The sequence below is a fragment of the Salvelinus sp. IW2-2015 genome, linkage group LG11, assembly GCF_002910315.2.
Source record: "Salvelinus sp. IW2-2015 linkage group LG11, ASM291031v2, whole genome shotgun sequence".
Taxonomy (NCBI): Eukaryota; Metazoa; Chordata; class Actinopteri; order Salmoniformes; family Salmonidae; genus Salvelinus; species Salvelinus sp. IW2-2015.
In genome coordinates this window covers 30,438,930-30,454,674 of record NC_036851.1, presented here as the reverse complement: position 1 = coordinate 30,454,674, position 15,745 = coordinate 30,438,930, and the positions used below count along the sequence as shown (strand labels likewise).

Sequence of the window (15,745 nt, the reverse complement as noted above, 5' to 3'; positions counted from 1 at the left end):
ATATTGACTACGTCCGTCCTAGCTCGCTCATGAATATCTTAATCGAAATTATGGATTGCCTCTTATCTGCTTGTCGTCCCCTTATGCCATAGTTTGTACATCTCAATTGTCAGTAGAAACCACATTTGTTTAACCAAGTCAGCCATATCAGCTATGTTTTTTAAAAATGCAGTAAATGAGGCTGAATGAACTGTTTCGCTGCAAGTCAAGGCTCCGCTGATAGCCAGGTGGTCAGTGGTAAGGATTCACGCCATGGTGCTGAAAAGAAAGCTCTGCTGTTGAGACAGCTTTTGTAGGCCCTAACAGTTTGTGGGCAACGTTTGTCATCGTTATAGTGCAATTAATGTATTGTTTAATTTTGTATTGTGTACTGGCTTTGCTGGCATGCATCAAAAAAAATTCTGCTAGATGTGCCAGCTGCAAAGTCAAACAAAAGTGCTTTTTGGTCTTAATTTAAGGTTCAGGTTAGGCATTAAGGTTAGCAGTGTGGTTAAGGTTAGGGTTAAAGTCAGATTTTATGACTGTCTGTGCCAGTGCCTCTTAAGGGGAAAGTAATCAGATTATGTTACAAAGTTTGGCTAATCCAAAAGATACATTACTGATTACAATTTTGGACAGGTAACTACTAACTAACAGATTACATTTAGAATAATAGTGAAGACATCAAAACTATGAAATGACACATGGAATCATTTAGTAACCAAAAAAGTGTTAAACAAATTGAAATATATTTTAGATTCTTCAAAGTAGCCTCCCTTTGCCTTGACAGCTTTGCACAGCTTCACCTGGAATGCTTTTAACAGTCTTGAAGGAGTTCCCACATATACTGAGCACTTGTTGGCTGCTTTTCTTTCACTCTGCAGTCCAACTCATCCCAAACCATTGTGATTGTGGAGGCCAGGTCATCTGATGCAGCACTCCATCACTCTACTTCTTGGTCAGATAGCCATTACACAGCCTGGAGGTGTGTTGGGTCATTGTCCTGTTGAAAAACAGATGATAGTCCCACTAAGTGCCAACCACTGCAGAATGCTGTGATAGCCATGCTGATTAAGTGTGCCTTGAATTCTAAATAAATCACTGACAGTGTCACTAGCAAAGCATCCCACACCATCACACCACCACCTCCATGCTTCACGGCTGCAATCTGAGGTGCAGTTTGGATAATGAACTTATCCTCTACAGCAGAGGTAACTCTGGGTCTTCCTTTCCTGTGGCGGTCCTCATGAGAGCCAGTTTCATCATAGTGCTTGATGTTTTTGCGACTGCACTTGAAGAAACTTAAAAAGTTCTTGAAATGTTCCGGTTTGACTGACCTTCATGTCTTAAAGTAATGATGGACTGTCGTTTCTCTTTGCTTATTTGAAAATCTTCTGTATACCACCCCTACCATGTCACAACACAACTGATTGTCTCAAACACATTAAGGAAATACATTTTTGACAAGGCACACCTGTTAATTGAAACACATTCTAGGTGACTACCTCATGAAGCTGGTTGAGAGAATGCCAAGAGTGTGCAAAGCTGTCATCAAGGCAAAGGGTGGCTACTTTAAAGAATCTGAAATATAAAATATAATTATATTTGTTTAACACTTTTCTGGTTACTATATCATTCCATATGTGTTATTTCATAGTTTTGATATCTTAACTATTATTCTACAATGCAGAAAAAAGTACAAAATAAATTAAAACCCTGGTACTGTACATATTTATATTCTGGACTCTGACATTGCGCTTTCTGATATTTCTTAATTTATTTATATTTTGGGGATTTGTGTGTATTATTTTGCATTGTTAGGTATTACTGCATTGTTGGAGTTAGAAACATAAGCATTTCGTTGCACCTGTGATAACATCTGCAAAATATATGTAAGCGACCATTAAAATTTGAATTCATTTGATTTGTTATTCGATTGTGTGTGTGTGTGAAATAAGAATACTGCCACATCCTAGACTTTCACCTCTGTCAAATCCAGAAACCCAGTACTATGCTACCAAACCTTTCACACGGTCATTATGTAAATGTAGGGTGTTTTTGGATTCGATTAGTTGACTTGAGGGGTCATGGACATGGACCCACGTCACCTAGCATTGGAAACTTTCAGACAAAGACCACTCTGGAACGTCCAAACAATGACACGAGGGGGAGCGTTGAACATTTCTATTGGACACTCAGGAAACCCTTTTATTCCTTGGCCTGCCAACCTCATCCACGCTTCGTTTTTCCCACGGCGAGCTTCTGGCCGCCGCGGCTTTTGTTGGCATCACAGCAGAACTCGAGCAGATGGTGAGGTGGACTAGTTGAGCGAGCACCAGTGACAAGGACTGCCACGCGAACAATCGCGCGTTTGAAATCAGCTGACTAGCCTTGCTGCGCTGGTCAGCGCCAGGTGATCCCTGCATGTTGATTTGGAGGAGGGCAAGAGAATCGCGAGCTCAAGGCAGGGTTACCAGTGGCGAGGTTTTTAGTGTTCTACAGTCAGCCGCGGCAGAAGCACAGAGGACAGAAAAAAACGGCTCCTGAAGAGAATAAAATGTGTCCTCTCTGAATATAGACATCGCTTTGTAAGTTAAATGTTATATTATTTATTTTCCATAGATATAGCAGGCTTAATATTATCTTTCAAGACATAGCGCTCAAATTTACTATTATTTTCCTGGAGCATCGGAGTCTGTGTGTGTGGAGAGGCATTCCGCTGGATGCTAAAACGCTAAGGTGAGACCAATAACGTTAACTCATTTTCATTTATAATATGCTCCAATTTAAATATTCAGAAACAAGTCAATTATTAAGAATTGCGTTCTTAGCTTTTGAATATAAACAGATAACTTAATTGGCAGAGATYGACAATTTGGGGTGGTGGCAGCACAATTAGTATTTTAAATAAAATATGTAGTCTAAGCTGTTTGTTATTTAACTCAACAGAACCGTGGCCGTACATGTTTCTATTTTTGAAGCTGGCTGAATTTCATTTCGTTGCTCAAAGGGTAGGGTAGCTACAGCATCAGTGCAACCATTGGATTTGCAAGGGCACTGTGATCCGCATTCAGTAGCCCACATGTGGCCAATAATACGCAGGCTGTAGTCTGATATACAGTATGTGTGCCTATAATTCATTTCTATCGATTGAGAATGCGAATTCATATGGATTTTTTTCTGAGAGGGATGACACACTGACAAACGTGCACTCACACAGTAGGCTGCAATAAACCAATAAAACCGCGTTTATAAACAACAGCAGAAAAACATGCAAAAAAAACATTTGCCATGATGTCACCCATATTCCTGACACACTGTACTTTGGACCAAAGAGTGTCATTCTAGAATTAGTGTGTTTTATTCCTAAATGATTCAAAGTAAGCTGCAACTGTCCTGAAACGACTTATCTCACCGTTCTGAAGTGAAAGGAGCACTGAATTCCATTGTGTATCCCAGATGTGTTTTTATTCCCCCATTCTCTCGTCCTCATGTGCTTGAGGATGAGAGTCTACAATGTAACAATCCCAAAGTGCAACATCACACATGTGCACAGGGAGAGCAGTTAAAACAGTTGARTGACAGCTAAGGTCTCTAGTGTCCCATCATATTCATTTGTCTTGGTAAGGGAATGATGTTGGCAGATGTCTCGACTGCTCTGTGGAGGAATTTGACAATAAGTTTTCGGAGGAAAACAAAAAGACAATGGGTTGTTCAAGATACGTTGGGGGTGAGAGCTGGTAGGGGCGGTGACATGGTAGGGACATTGTTTTGGGTCACCTTTGTAAAAGTTGGTTCCTCATCCTTGTCGGCTTTGTTACTGCAGCTGTTGCGCGACAGTGGCACCTGTTACTGCGCTCTCGGAAGCTGAAGCCACAGATCCAAGATGCTTTGAGTGTCTCATTCAATCAAACCTACACAAGTCAAGTCTTGGTAATGTGGAGGATTTGTTTGAGCGCTGGATCATACTTGGTTTGAACTTGAATGTCATAATGTTTGTGTAGTGTTTTCATGATGAATAGTCCTACAGAGGCAATCAACATAACAGTTAAGCAGGGTTTTGTGTTTCAGTTGTTAAGGCTTTTTGTTTTCAAGGAATTGCAGTTTCTGTAATTTGATAAAATTTTGCCTGATATGGAAATGTGCAAAGTTCACTGGCCGAGACACAGTTGATTTAAATAATCCTGTTATTCACTACTGTGCTCTTTGGGCTTGCCAACTAAACCGGAGCCTTGTCTTGGGAAAACTCTGCAAACGCGGACATATATGGATGTACTCTAGCCAGAGTAGTGAGGGAGGAGGGGGGAAGWGGTTAGGTATAACCCGCTTTAGGAAGGCATGGCACAGGCAGTGAGTTCCCCCACCCCAACCCCCACACACAAAGCAGTGTCCTCTGCCAGTAGTTCAGGAGTCGTGAGAACTAGCCAACACAAAGATGTGTTTAACACGGTGTGTGTGTGCGTGCACACGCATGTGTGTGTTCACAAGTCGCCGAGACCCATTAAGAGAGCCTGGGACTGACTGCACTGTGCGCTCTAGTTTTGGAGGTCAGTGGGGTGTTTGAGGGGGGAAGGCTGTGGGCGACTTGGGTGCTCCAGCTCGACCCTCTCCCATTGTGACTGCGAGCTGAGGGGTGAGGGAAACACATCCCCCCATTGTGAGGTTTTTGTAAAGACGTTTCTGATTGAGGCAGCTGTTTGTCTAACTCTACCCATCTAATTTCTGGGTAGGGAATGAATGAATGGGCATTATTCTGAGAGATTTTTATGCTTTGTCCCACATGGGGCATCCCTTGAGTTATTGGACTTGAGTCTCTATATTGCTGCAGTGTTAAAGGACTTTGCCAAAGTGTGTGTGTGTGTGTGTGTGCATGTGCGTGAGAGAGAGAAATAGTTAATGTCAGCACCATCTCTGTTGCGTTAGGAATTGGCTTCAGCTACTGAAACATACAAGATTGTCCTCTCCCGCTTCTTCTTCTCTCTGACTGAACAGAAACATTTCCTCCTCCTCTGCTCTGCCTCTAGCACCAAAGCCCTGTGTGATGTGAAGCGAGACGCCTGCATACTAATGGAGCCCGAACAGGTTGCCTCTTAAGCAGGTTAAAGCAGCCTAAACAGGGTACCTCTCAGGCAGACCAAAGCAGCCAAAACCAGGTGCCTCTCAGGCAGACCAAAGCAGCCAAAACCAGGTGCCTCTCAGGCAGACCAAAGCAGCCAAAACCAGGTGCCTCTCAGGCAGACCAAAGCAGCCAAAACCAGGTGCCTCTCAGGCAGGTCAATGCAGCAGGAACAGAGTGTCTCTCAAACAGGCCAAAGCAGACAAAACAGGCTGCCTCAAGCAGGTCAAAGCAGCAGGAACAGACTACCTCTCAGGCAAGCCAGTGCAGCAAGGACATGGCGTGCCCATCAGGTACACACATGACTGGCAGGCCGGCGGTCAGCAGCACATGGTGGGCTGGGGGCTCCAGTATGGAACTGTAATTTAGAAGCATTGCGTCTAGACTAATAATAGTGATGGAATGTTAGGTTTGGCTGTGGTTGCTGTATTGTGATATACTGTGATGCAGCGGTAATAGATGTTGTTTGGGAAGGATACATGCTGTTGTGCATTGGTAGCTCTAGTCAGTAGACTCTACTAGGCAACAGCAGTCTCTTTTTGCTTGTTTTGGCAGCTGTAGACTGATCACAGCTGCGCTATAGTGGAGCCATTGTCTGCTGGTATAGCAATTATCAGCCTTTTCGTTTGACGGTGTCAGTTGTTTAATCTGGTCATATGGATGTTTATGGTTGTGGTCTTGTGCTAGCGGTGGTTCTTGTCGCTTTTCGCTCTACGGTGGCCTAATGGCACACACAGCTGTCTCCTCATTTGGGTATGAAACAGACATGCCGGTGGCATAGCCGGTCACCATGGTGACGGCAAGATTGTGAGGGAGCCTGTAGTGGTAGTGCGGCTACTGTTTGAGAAACACTGCTCACATTTTACACCCAATGAAGAGGGACAAATGAATGAGGAGAAACACATTATTCTTCCCTGTAAAAGGTGCTATCATGTTGTCATTAGACCCAGTTTCCTCTTGGCAGAAGCATCCAGTGGCACTTGGTTAGAGCATCTGGAAAGCGAGGGTTAAGTCACTGAGCAAAATGGATACTGAAGACAGACACTCATTCATACTCCAATGGAAAAAAGCTATTTGGCCATTTGTTTTTTATTCATGTGGTTGCCTTTGTGTACTTTGGTGTCCCGATTTGAAAATTGAGAAGGTTTTAGCTATTGAAGTCTTTGTGGAACAGTGAGGGCTTACGTTGGCAGAGTGGACTCAGCCCAAGGAAACCTAATGCTGTTAGGAAAAGCTCAGCAGGACAGGAAACAGAGCATTCATGAAGGGTCTAAGACTTCCAGACCTCCGTTCAGACATCCAAACAGGGTGTCTCTCAGTCTCCTCTCCAAAATCAGTGCGCTCTATGTGGCCACAGACAGAGAGCCCTACTGCTTCATTAGTCCCTGTGCTGTCTGGGAACATAGAGTAATGCATGTATTTATGAGGCCTTGGCATTAAAAGACAGGGCTGATGATATCTCTAAATTACATCTTGCTCTACTTGCATGTGTTATCCTTTGAACCCCAGGGCTGTTTTTATCAAAGGGCAGGCACTAAGCTGGGTGAACATTCGCCACTCTGTGTTTGTGTTTTTGTGTGTACATGGTGCCTGAGTGTGTGTATGTTTTTCTATACTGTGCGTGTGCATGCGTGCTTGTGTGTTTTAAGAAACTCAAGCACATAAAGGATGTGACAGAATGAAGAGGCAGGTAGCCCAGCGTTTCAGAGGGTTGGGCCAGGAACTGAAAGTTCGCTGGTTCCAATCCCTGAGCCGACTAGGTGAAGACATCTGTCGATGTGCCCTTGAGCAAATCACTTAACCCTAATTGCTCCTGTAAGTCACATTGGATAATGACAAAAATGTAAATCGCCTTTGTCAGGGAGGGAATGAAACTCAGATCCACCAAAACCTCTCATGCTATCACACAAAGGGCCAGGGCCAACCAAACACACTCACTATAAAACTAGGCTTCATGCAGGGCTTTGGGTCTCCTTCTGTAACACAGGCATTCGTCTGTGTAGTGCGATATGATAGGTGAGTGTAAAAGCAGACATATCTCTACACTCTCCCCTTTATCCCTCTTCTCTACCTGTGTTTCTCTTTGTTGTAGTTCTGGGTTAAGTGCAAACAATGTGTGAACACTGAATCTCTGTGTATCTGAGTTAAGCAGTTTGGTCTCTTCAGACAAGTGTTGTACCTGACTAGGGGTCACTGGCCAGGAAGCCCAAAACAATGCTTGTTATGTCTGTTCCTGAGGCATTGTTATGTACATCCTGTAGATGATGAGTATAAACAGGATATACTGTATATAGTATAGGATGTTTTTGCAGACTATAGCCTTAATCCCACCATAACTGTTCTACTCTTTAAGCAGTTTGGTCACTTTCACAGGAACAGAAACATCAATCTATTGGTTACTTGAGTTTCACTCAAACCAGGGGGAGTAAAAAATATATTTTTTCCCCCATTCACTTTATAGCGGGTAAGGCTACGACAGACAACACTTTTGGAATGACTGAAGGATTGCCATCAGGATATGGATAGTTTGTAGGATTTGCAGCGATAATGTTTTTTCCATCCAGGATTAAACAGCTTTTAGCAACCGTATCTATCAACAGCAGTGCTAATAGGAAGGGGCCCTGTGTAAGTCAACAGTGCCTGGTGCTGCTGTGTCAGTGAGAGGATGAAATAGCAACATCTGTTTCCCTTCATTCAGACCACTCTGTGGGCTGAGGGAAATGTCATTTTGTTTAGTGTGACAACTTTCATTACACTCATCACTGACAGTGAGTGTTCTGTTTTCAGGCCTTCAGGCCACGATGGACAGCCTGGTAGTCTCTCTGGGCTTTGATGCTGAGGGAGGGCACCTCTGGCCTTGTTTGTTCACAATTTCCATTGGAGGTGTCCCCTGTCATAATCGTTTTTCCCCCATCACACACACACATGCAAGCACACACGCGCATGTACACATACACACACGTGCGCCCATGGACACGTGCGCACGCACACACACACATACACACACACTGAGGTAGCGGTCGGTCAAACCGGATACGAGCCCCCACAGAGCTGTCAGCACTCCAGGAGCCTGGTGCCAGGTGTGATTTTTATAGCCTCAGTGTGAAAACAGCGATTACCTCGCCTGTCTCCTCCGATTTTAGAGAAGAGAAGGAAAGGGAGAGAGGCATAATATATGACCTGATAGATGGCTGGATATAAAGATACAGTGTATAGCCAGACAGACCAACAGATTGATAGATAGACAGGTTGATGGATAGAGGGGGAGAGATGACAGATCTCTTATTGTCCATTCCCAGGCCCTGAGCCCTGAGAAGAGGAATAGGAGGAAATATAAAGCCTTGATGTTACAGTTCAGTCACAGTGTACAAATCACTGAGATGGCGCTCTGATTGGCCGAGGCATTGCAGAGAGGATGCCATTAGTCTTGGATACTATATATATCATCGTGGCTATTAGAACAGTATCTTAGAGGTAGGGGATTTTCTTACAGTAACAGCCATACCAACCGGATACTCACCGGATACTCACATTATATTGTATCCAGTACCTAGTTTCTCTCACACTGACTAAGTTAACTAATTGAGAAGTTGTAATGGCAGATAGGCTTTTGATCATGCATTGGTTCATGATTAAAATATGCAGACATGAAACACAGTGACTGACATGCTGTTTTATTTTCTGCATAACTAAGTATTTTTAGAGACACTATAAATACCACACCTGCAATATGAATCAAAGCCGAGTTTGTGTCAGTCACACATCCCTGTGCTCGGTGTTTCTGCCAGGCTTGCACTGAATGTCGATGAGAAATCACACATGAAGAAAAGGAGAAAAATCTAGCTAAACTTGTTCTATGTTACTATTGTCTCTAAAGTAGAAATCCAGAGACATGGTTGTCAGGTTTTGATGTGAAACAAAACACATCCCCACGCACACGTCTCTGTCTTCAGGCTGCACTGAGTGTGTTTATGGGGATAAATGTGGTGTGTTATTAGTATCTGACTGGAGGCGCAGGAACGGTGGTGTTTATTGTCAGTGCGAGAGCGGCAGGGCCTGCCGTACACACTCACTGGGACAGTTATGGGAGACTGATTCCTCCAGGTTGAAGAGATAAATTGCCGTCCTCAGCTGTATTGTGTATATATACACACACCCACCCACTGGAATCCTGCCTGAACAGATACAAAGTGTTTCACCTCGCCTAAAAGGCTGMGATTTAATCATCCTTTTCTCTAGTATTGAAAACTAATTGGCCTGGATGGAGATGGATTTGTTTTTTTTGTGAGAACATTTTTGATTTGCTGAAACGGATTGGAGTCACTGGGCCCTGTGCTCATCACTGTCCTATCTGTTTATGATAATGCAATGTTATTTTCTCCTGTCACTGATTTGAATATCCCCAGGAAGGGCAGGCAGGGCAGAGGAAAGGCGTAGTCATTGATTATGTGCAGATCATACATGGTAGTTCATCACCATCATACATACATTAACGTGTCACCTGTTTAGAGAACACTACACTCCTGGCACAGAGGATATCACCGCTACAGTGGAAATACCCTTATCACTGACAGCACCAAACAGATCTTGGAAAAACATATTTCCCCTAACAGATTTTATAGATCCAGTATTGGCAGTTTAAACGGAGAGGAAGAATAAACTGCTGTGTTGGATTTCCATAATTGGGCCTCATAAATGTGTTGGGGAGGATGCTGCGGTGCCAGGGACCCATCAGAAATTGATGTGAGGAGCTATCCCAGCGGCGGTAGAGGCTCCTGAATGTTACCTGTCCTCTGGAGCTAGACCCACCAGCCCTGCCCTTTCCCCCACATCCATCCCCACCCTGGCCCCAGCCCTTCCCATTCCCCACATCCATCCCCACCCTGGCCCCAGCCCTCCCCTTCCCCCACATCCACCTCCCACCTTGGCCCCAGTCTACCCTGCCATTCCCCCATATCCAACCTGCCCCGCCCTGCTGCTGCCCATTCCCCCACGCTCCACCCCCACCCTGCCCGCCCTGCCTCCCCCACATCCACCCACCCCACCTGGCCCCAGCCCTGCCAATTCCCCCACATCCACCCAACCACCCTGGCCCCAGCCCTGCCCATTCCCCCACATCCACCCCACCACCCTGGCCCCAGCACTGCCCATTCCCCCACATCCAACCCACCACCCTGGGCCCGGCCCGGAGCTGACACCGTCCCAGCACAGAGGCTCCAGGCCTCTAATTGATTTCTTCAGGCTCATTAAAAGACTCATTTCTACCCGCCTGTGTTGCCACCGCTTTCCAGAGACGTGTCTCATAATCAAGAGCTACCATTAACGATAATGCGCAGAGTCGAGCTGAGCGCTTTCCTTTCTCTGCCCGCCCTGATAGATTAGGTGTGTTGTGTAATGTGCTCATAGTCAGAGCAGAGAACTCTGGCTGGCTGCTACCACACCAAAAGTATCTCTCTGTCACTGTGCCAGTAGCATACGCAGATAATCCCCTGGGAGAGAGAAACGTGGGTAATCTCTGAAGAGACAGACACAGAATACATCAGAGTAGCTGAGTTCATATCCACAATAGACCTCAGATAGGGACAAATATACGTATCAAATATGCATCAAACATTTAGCCTACCAATCTCTACAAATATACATTGTCATATACGGGCATTCCACGGTAACAGAGTGACACTGGGACTCAGATTTTTAAACAAACCATACAACTATATGCACAAGGACTACTTTTAACAATTTCCACTGAAACTTTTACAGAAACACATTTACTTGAAGATCAGTGCAGATGAAAAGTTTGGTAACAGAATGACAGTTTGTGCCGTCATTCTGTTAACAAACTTTGCATCTGCACTGTTCTTCAAGTACATTTTCAGTGGAAATTGTTAAAAGTAGTCCTTGTGTATATATAGTTGTAAGGTTTCACTTTACAATCATTGATTTTTGTGACATACATTTTAAAGTGAAAAWTCAGAGTCTGTGTCACTCCGTTACTGTGGAATTGCCCATACCTTAAAATTCTGGACCATAATCTTATATATTATCTGAACAAAGGACAGCACTTCTGCATACACAAATATAGTGAGCCATATGCAAACAATGTGTACTCAGATGTTATAGGCTTGTTGTTGGATGCAATACATTGGGAGTACATTATGGGTTACAACTTACTCGTGTGTTTACCCTTCACTCACCCAGCTGTTAAAACAGCAGGACTATCTGTCTCAGTTAATGTATGTAAACATTTAGTATGATCCATATTTTATTTGAAAATGAGGAGAATTAGGACACCAATATGATAAATGACTTCACTGAAACCTCTGACTGACTTTAATTTTTCAGAGGCGACCTGCTACTAACAGGCCAGAGCAGTCAGACTGCTGGCATTGGGGTTGAGTGGTTTTGCCTGTACTACCAAGACACTGACTGATTCAATTACATTTGAATGCTCAGCGTTTGCTTTTTTCACCTGTTTTTGAATAGTCTCTGGCTGAGTAACAGCTCATTAAAGACAGAAATTAACCTCTGCACAATAGCACAGCAAAGAAAATAATTTCACAGATTTATTCTGCCCTGTTAGGCATGTCAAATGAGTCCCCAAGAAGTCTGCAGACTGGTGCTGTGTAGGCTGGGTGCTGTCTCCACTCTAACCCTCTGCTGTGAAACTATAAAGGATGTCAGATCTCTCGGTCCAACCACAGAACCAGACAGTTAGCCAGACTGGAGTGCCAGGGGGGCAGAGTTTGAGCTTTTGGGACTTTTTATTGGTTCCATTATAACAGGCAAGGTCAAACAAACAGTTAAAGTATTCTTAATGATTTCAAATTGTATTTGAAGCCAGGTCAGCAGCTAACTACTATAAATGTATTACTCTCTGTTTCACACAAATGTTGTCTTGTCAGTATGTAGCAGATATGGACTTGTAATTAATTCATGCCCATATTTAGGATAAAAGTCTTGTCTATATCAGGTATTTTTTTATGAAATGCAGTTCACTGTCTGACAGGTTTTGTGGCTTTTATCTCTCACCAGGAACTCTCAATCCCTCTCTCTCTAGACCCTTTCTCTCTCTCCTTCTTCCTGTTTCTGTATCCCTCTCTATATCTCTTCTTTATCTAAATCACCATCTGTTTGTGGGATGATAATGGAACGATGTAATGCAGAGCTCTAATACCTGACCTGGTTTCTGTGTATTTCAGGCTTATTCTGCTGAATTCTGAAGTAAAGAGAGAGGAAAAACACGTGAGTGGAGGAAGAGGACAACCCTGAACATCCCCTGGCCCCCTTCTGAAACGCACACACACTCGCAATCATCGCGGACTGCTCGCACTCTCACACTAACTGTGGATGGACCGCAGCTCTAGAAAAAAAACACTACAAGCCTGAAAAGGGAGGACACTGATGCCCATGACCCCACACCTATCCTCCAGTCTGTCCTCAGGAACCCTGCCTCTCCTCTAAGTTCAGTGTGACCAGACAGAGAGAGCAGACAACATGGCTCCAAGCCCCCTCCTCTGGCCCCCGCTGGGATGGCTGTGTGTGGGGCTGCTTTTGCCCCTGGTGCGGGGCGGGGAGTGCCCGCGGCTGTGTGTGTGTGAGGTGCGCCCCTGGTTCACCCCCCAGTCCACCTACAGGGAGGCGGCCACGGTGGACTGCAACGACCTGCGGCTGACACACATCCCCTCTAACCTGTCTTCTGACACCCAGGTGCTGCTGCTCCAGAGCAACTCCATCGCCCACACCAGCGGGGAGCTAGAAGCCCTGTTCAACCTGACGGAGCTGGACCTGTCCCAGAACAACTTCAGCACAATGGAGGCTGTGGGCCTGGCCAACATGAACCAGCTTACCACCCTTCACCTGGAGGAGAACCAGATTAGCCAGCTTCCTGACCACTGCCTGCAGGACCTCAGCAACTTACAGGAGCTCTACATCAACCACAACCAGATCAGCACCATCGCCCCTGGGGCGTTCTCCGGTCTGCATAGCCTGCTGCGCCTCCACCTCAACTCCAACAGGCTCCGGGTTATCGACAACCGCTGGTTCGAGGCAACGCCCAACCTGGAGATCCTGATGATCGGAGAGAACCCTCTCATTGGCATCCTGGACATGAACTTCAAGCCCCTGGGGAGCCTGAGGAGCCTGGTCCTGGCCTGCATGGACCTCACTGACATTCCTGGGAATGCTCTGGTGGGCCTGGATAACCTGGAGAGCCTATCCTTCTACGACAACAAGCTGGTCCGGGTGCCCCAGCTGGCCCTGCAGAAAGTGCCCAACCTGAAGTTCCTGGACCTGAACAAGAACCCAGTGCACAAGATCCATGAGGGAGACTTCAGGAACATGCTGCGTCTGAAGGAGCTTGGTATCAACAACATGGCTGACCTGGTATCCATCGACCGTTACGCCCTGGACAACCTGCCTGAGCTGACCAAGCTGGAGGCCACTAACAACCCCAAGCTGTCCTACGTGCACCGGACGGCCTTCAGGGACGTGTCCTCCCTGGAGAGCCTGATGCTAAACAACAATGCCCTCAACTCTGTCTACCAGCACACCGTGGAGGCGCTGCCCAACCTCCGCGAGATCAGCCTGCACAGCAACCCACTGCGCTGCGACTGTGTCATCCAGTGGATGAGCTCCAACAGGACCAGCGTGCGCTTCATGGAGCCCCTGGCTATGCTGTGTACCTCGCCGCCCGAGCTCCGGGGCCAGCGAGTCAGAGAGGTGAAGCTGCAGGACTCCCCAGAGCAGTGCCTGCCCTTCATCTCCCACGACACCTTCCCCAGCCACCTGAGCCTTGAGCTGGGCATGAGTGTCAGCCTGGACTGCAGGGCTATGGCTGAGCCTGAGCCAGAGATATACTGGGTGTCTCCTATGGGGAGCAAGATAACGGTGGACACGGTGTCGGAGCGTTACCACCTGAGCAGTGAGGGCACCCTGCGACTGTCCCACGTCCAGGTGGAGGACTCAGGTCGCTACACCTGCGTAGCCCAGAACACAGAGGGCGCCGACACACGCGTCACCACCATCCGCGTCAATGGCACCCTGGTGGACAGCGCCGAGGTGATGAAGATCTACGTCAAGCAGACCGAGTCCCACTCCATTCTGGTCTCCTGGAAGATCAACTCCAACGTCATGACCTCCAACCTCAAGTGGGCATCGGCCACCATGAAGATTGACAACCCCCACATCACCTACACTGCACGCGTGCCCGTCGACGTGCACGAGTACAACCTGACCCACCTGCAGCCGGCCACCGAGTACGAGGTGTGCCTCACTGTGTCCAACATTCACCTGCAGACCCACAAGTCGTGCGTCAACGTGACCACGCGCAGCAACACCTTCGCCCTGGACGTGTCGGGCCAGAGGCCTAGCGCCGCCCTGCTAGTCGTCATGGCCACCATGCTTGCCTTCCTCAGCCTGGCCACCGTGGGGGTGTACGTGGCCCGGCGCTGGAAGAGGAAGAACTATCACCACTCCCTGAAGAAGTACATGCAGAAGACCTCCTCCATCCCCCTCAATGAGCTCTACCCGCCCCTCATCAACCTGTGGGAGGTGGACAAGGAGGGCGGGGCAGAGAGCAAGCCCTCCCCCGTGGACACCACACGCAGCTACTACATGTGGTGAGGGGGCGCCCCTCCCCCAGCACACAGACACAGTTTTGCAATTTTGGGGGCAAAAATCAGATAGTTGCAAATGTTTTATTTTTAGCTTTGCTAATAAGTAGCAGAGTGATAAGGACAGGATTTGTATTAGTATAGCGTATCGCCTTTGTTTGACTCTATTTCTCTTTTATAGTTTGGACTATTCCAAGATGGCAGCTGTGTCTAGCTTCCAGGTTGTCTCAGTTGATCTGCTTTATGGTGAATTTTTGATAGCACAGCCTTTTGGCTTGTTGCCATGGACCCACTTTCTTAGTGTCGATAACGCAGCAACAGGGACGACTAGTCTAGTTAAAGGTTCCTCTGGCAGTGTTGGTTGAGATCACATAGTTTTTTCTCTCTCTTTTTGTAAAACAGGTCATCTGTTGTGCACTGAAATGTAAAGGAGTTTGTATGGACTTCATTTAAAAGCTGACTAAGGGGATTAGACTTGTTATACTGTCTACTGAATAACGTTAGCGATTGTACAGTAATGTTGTATCAACTATCATTTGAAACTCTTTTTCAATTTTAATTGGGAATAAAATAGAAATTAGTTTGCTGATAAATGTTCTGTAAAGCACTAGAAATGTGAATGTTTGATAACATGCAGTTACTAGGTACAGTAGTAGCTTTATTTACTCTGAATTATTTCTTTCTTATCTGCTAGAATCTGTCGCTGACCACTTACTTTTGTTGTGATTTCATCACACAAAATGTTGTATATGAGGAAGTTGAAATAAATAACATTTTGATCTTTTTATATAAATAATGTCTCTCAATCAGTTGTTGTACATTTATTTCACCAGTTTGCTTAATTATAGTCCTTCAATCGCTATAAATCATATTGTAATGAGGCACCATGACCTTTTACCTCTGTTTGACCTCTGATCTCTTGGCTCTGGTTATTTTTCCATGCGGACCTGGTTCCACTTCACCTCCAATGTGCTGCAGCAGCCCATAAGCAGTATCTCAGCATGGAGCTTCACGGCTCAGACTCACACTGTGCGGCAGA

At 46.0% G+C, this 15,745-nt stretch overlaps 1 protein-coding gene across 2 annotated transcripts; it reads left to right on the top strand.

The window, feature by feature from the left end:
* Window positions 1-2,190: 2,190 nt before the first annotated feature.
* Window positions 2,191-15,512, top strand: LOC111970152 (leucine-rich repeat neuronal protein 1-like). Of its 2 annotated transcripts, none has more exons than XM_023996696.2 (2): window positions 2,191-2,567; window positions 12,295-15,512. In XM_023996696.2, the coding sequence occupies exon 2, from the start codon at window positions 12,590-12,592 to the stop codon at window positions 14,714-14,716; it is 2,127 nt and encodes a 708-aa protein (XP_023852464.1). In that variant the 5' UTR covers window positions 2,191-2,567; window positions 12,295-12,589; the 3' UTR covers window positions 14,717-15,512. The 2 variants fall into 2 exon arrangements, with proteins under 2 accessions (XP_023852464.1, XP_023852463.1); XM_023996695.2 differs by having other exon boundaries at window positions 2,191-2,718.
* Window positions 15,513-15,745: the final 233 nt, after the last annotated feature.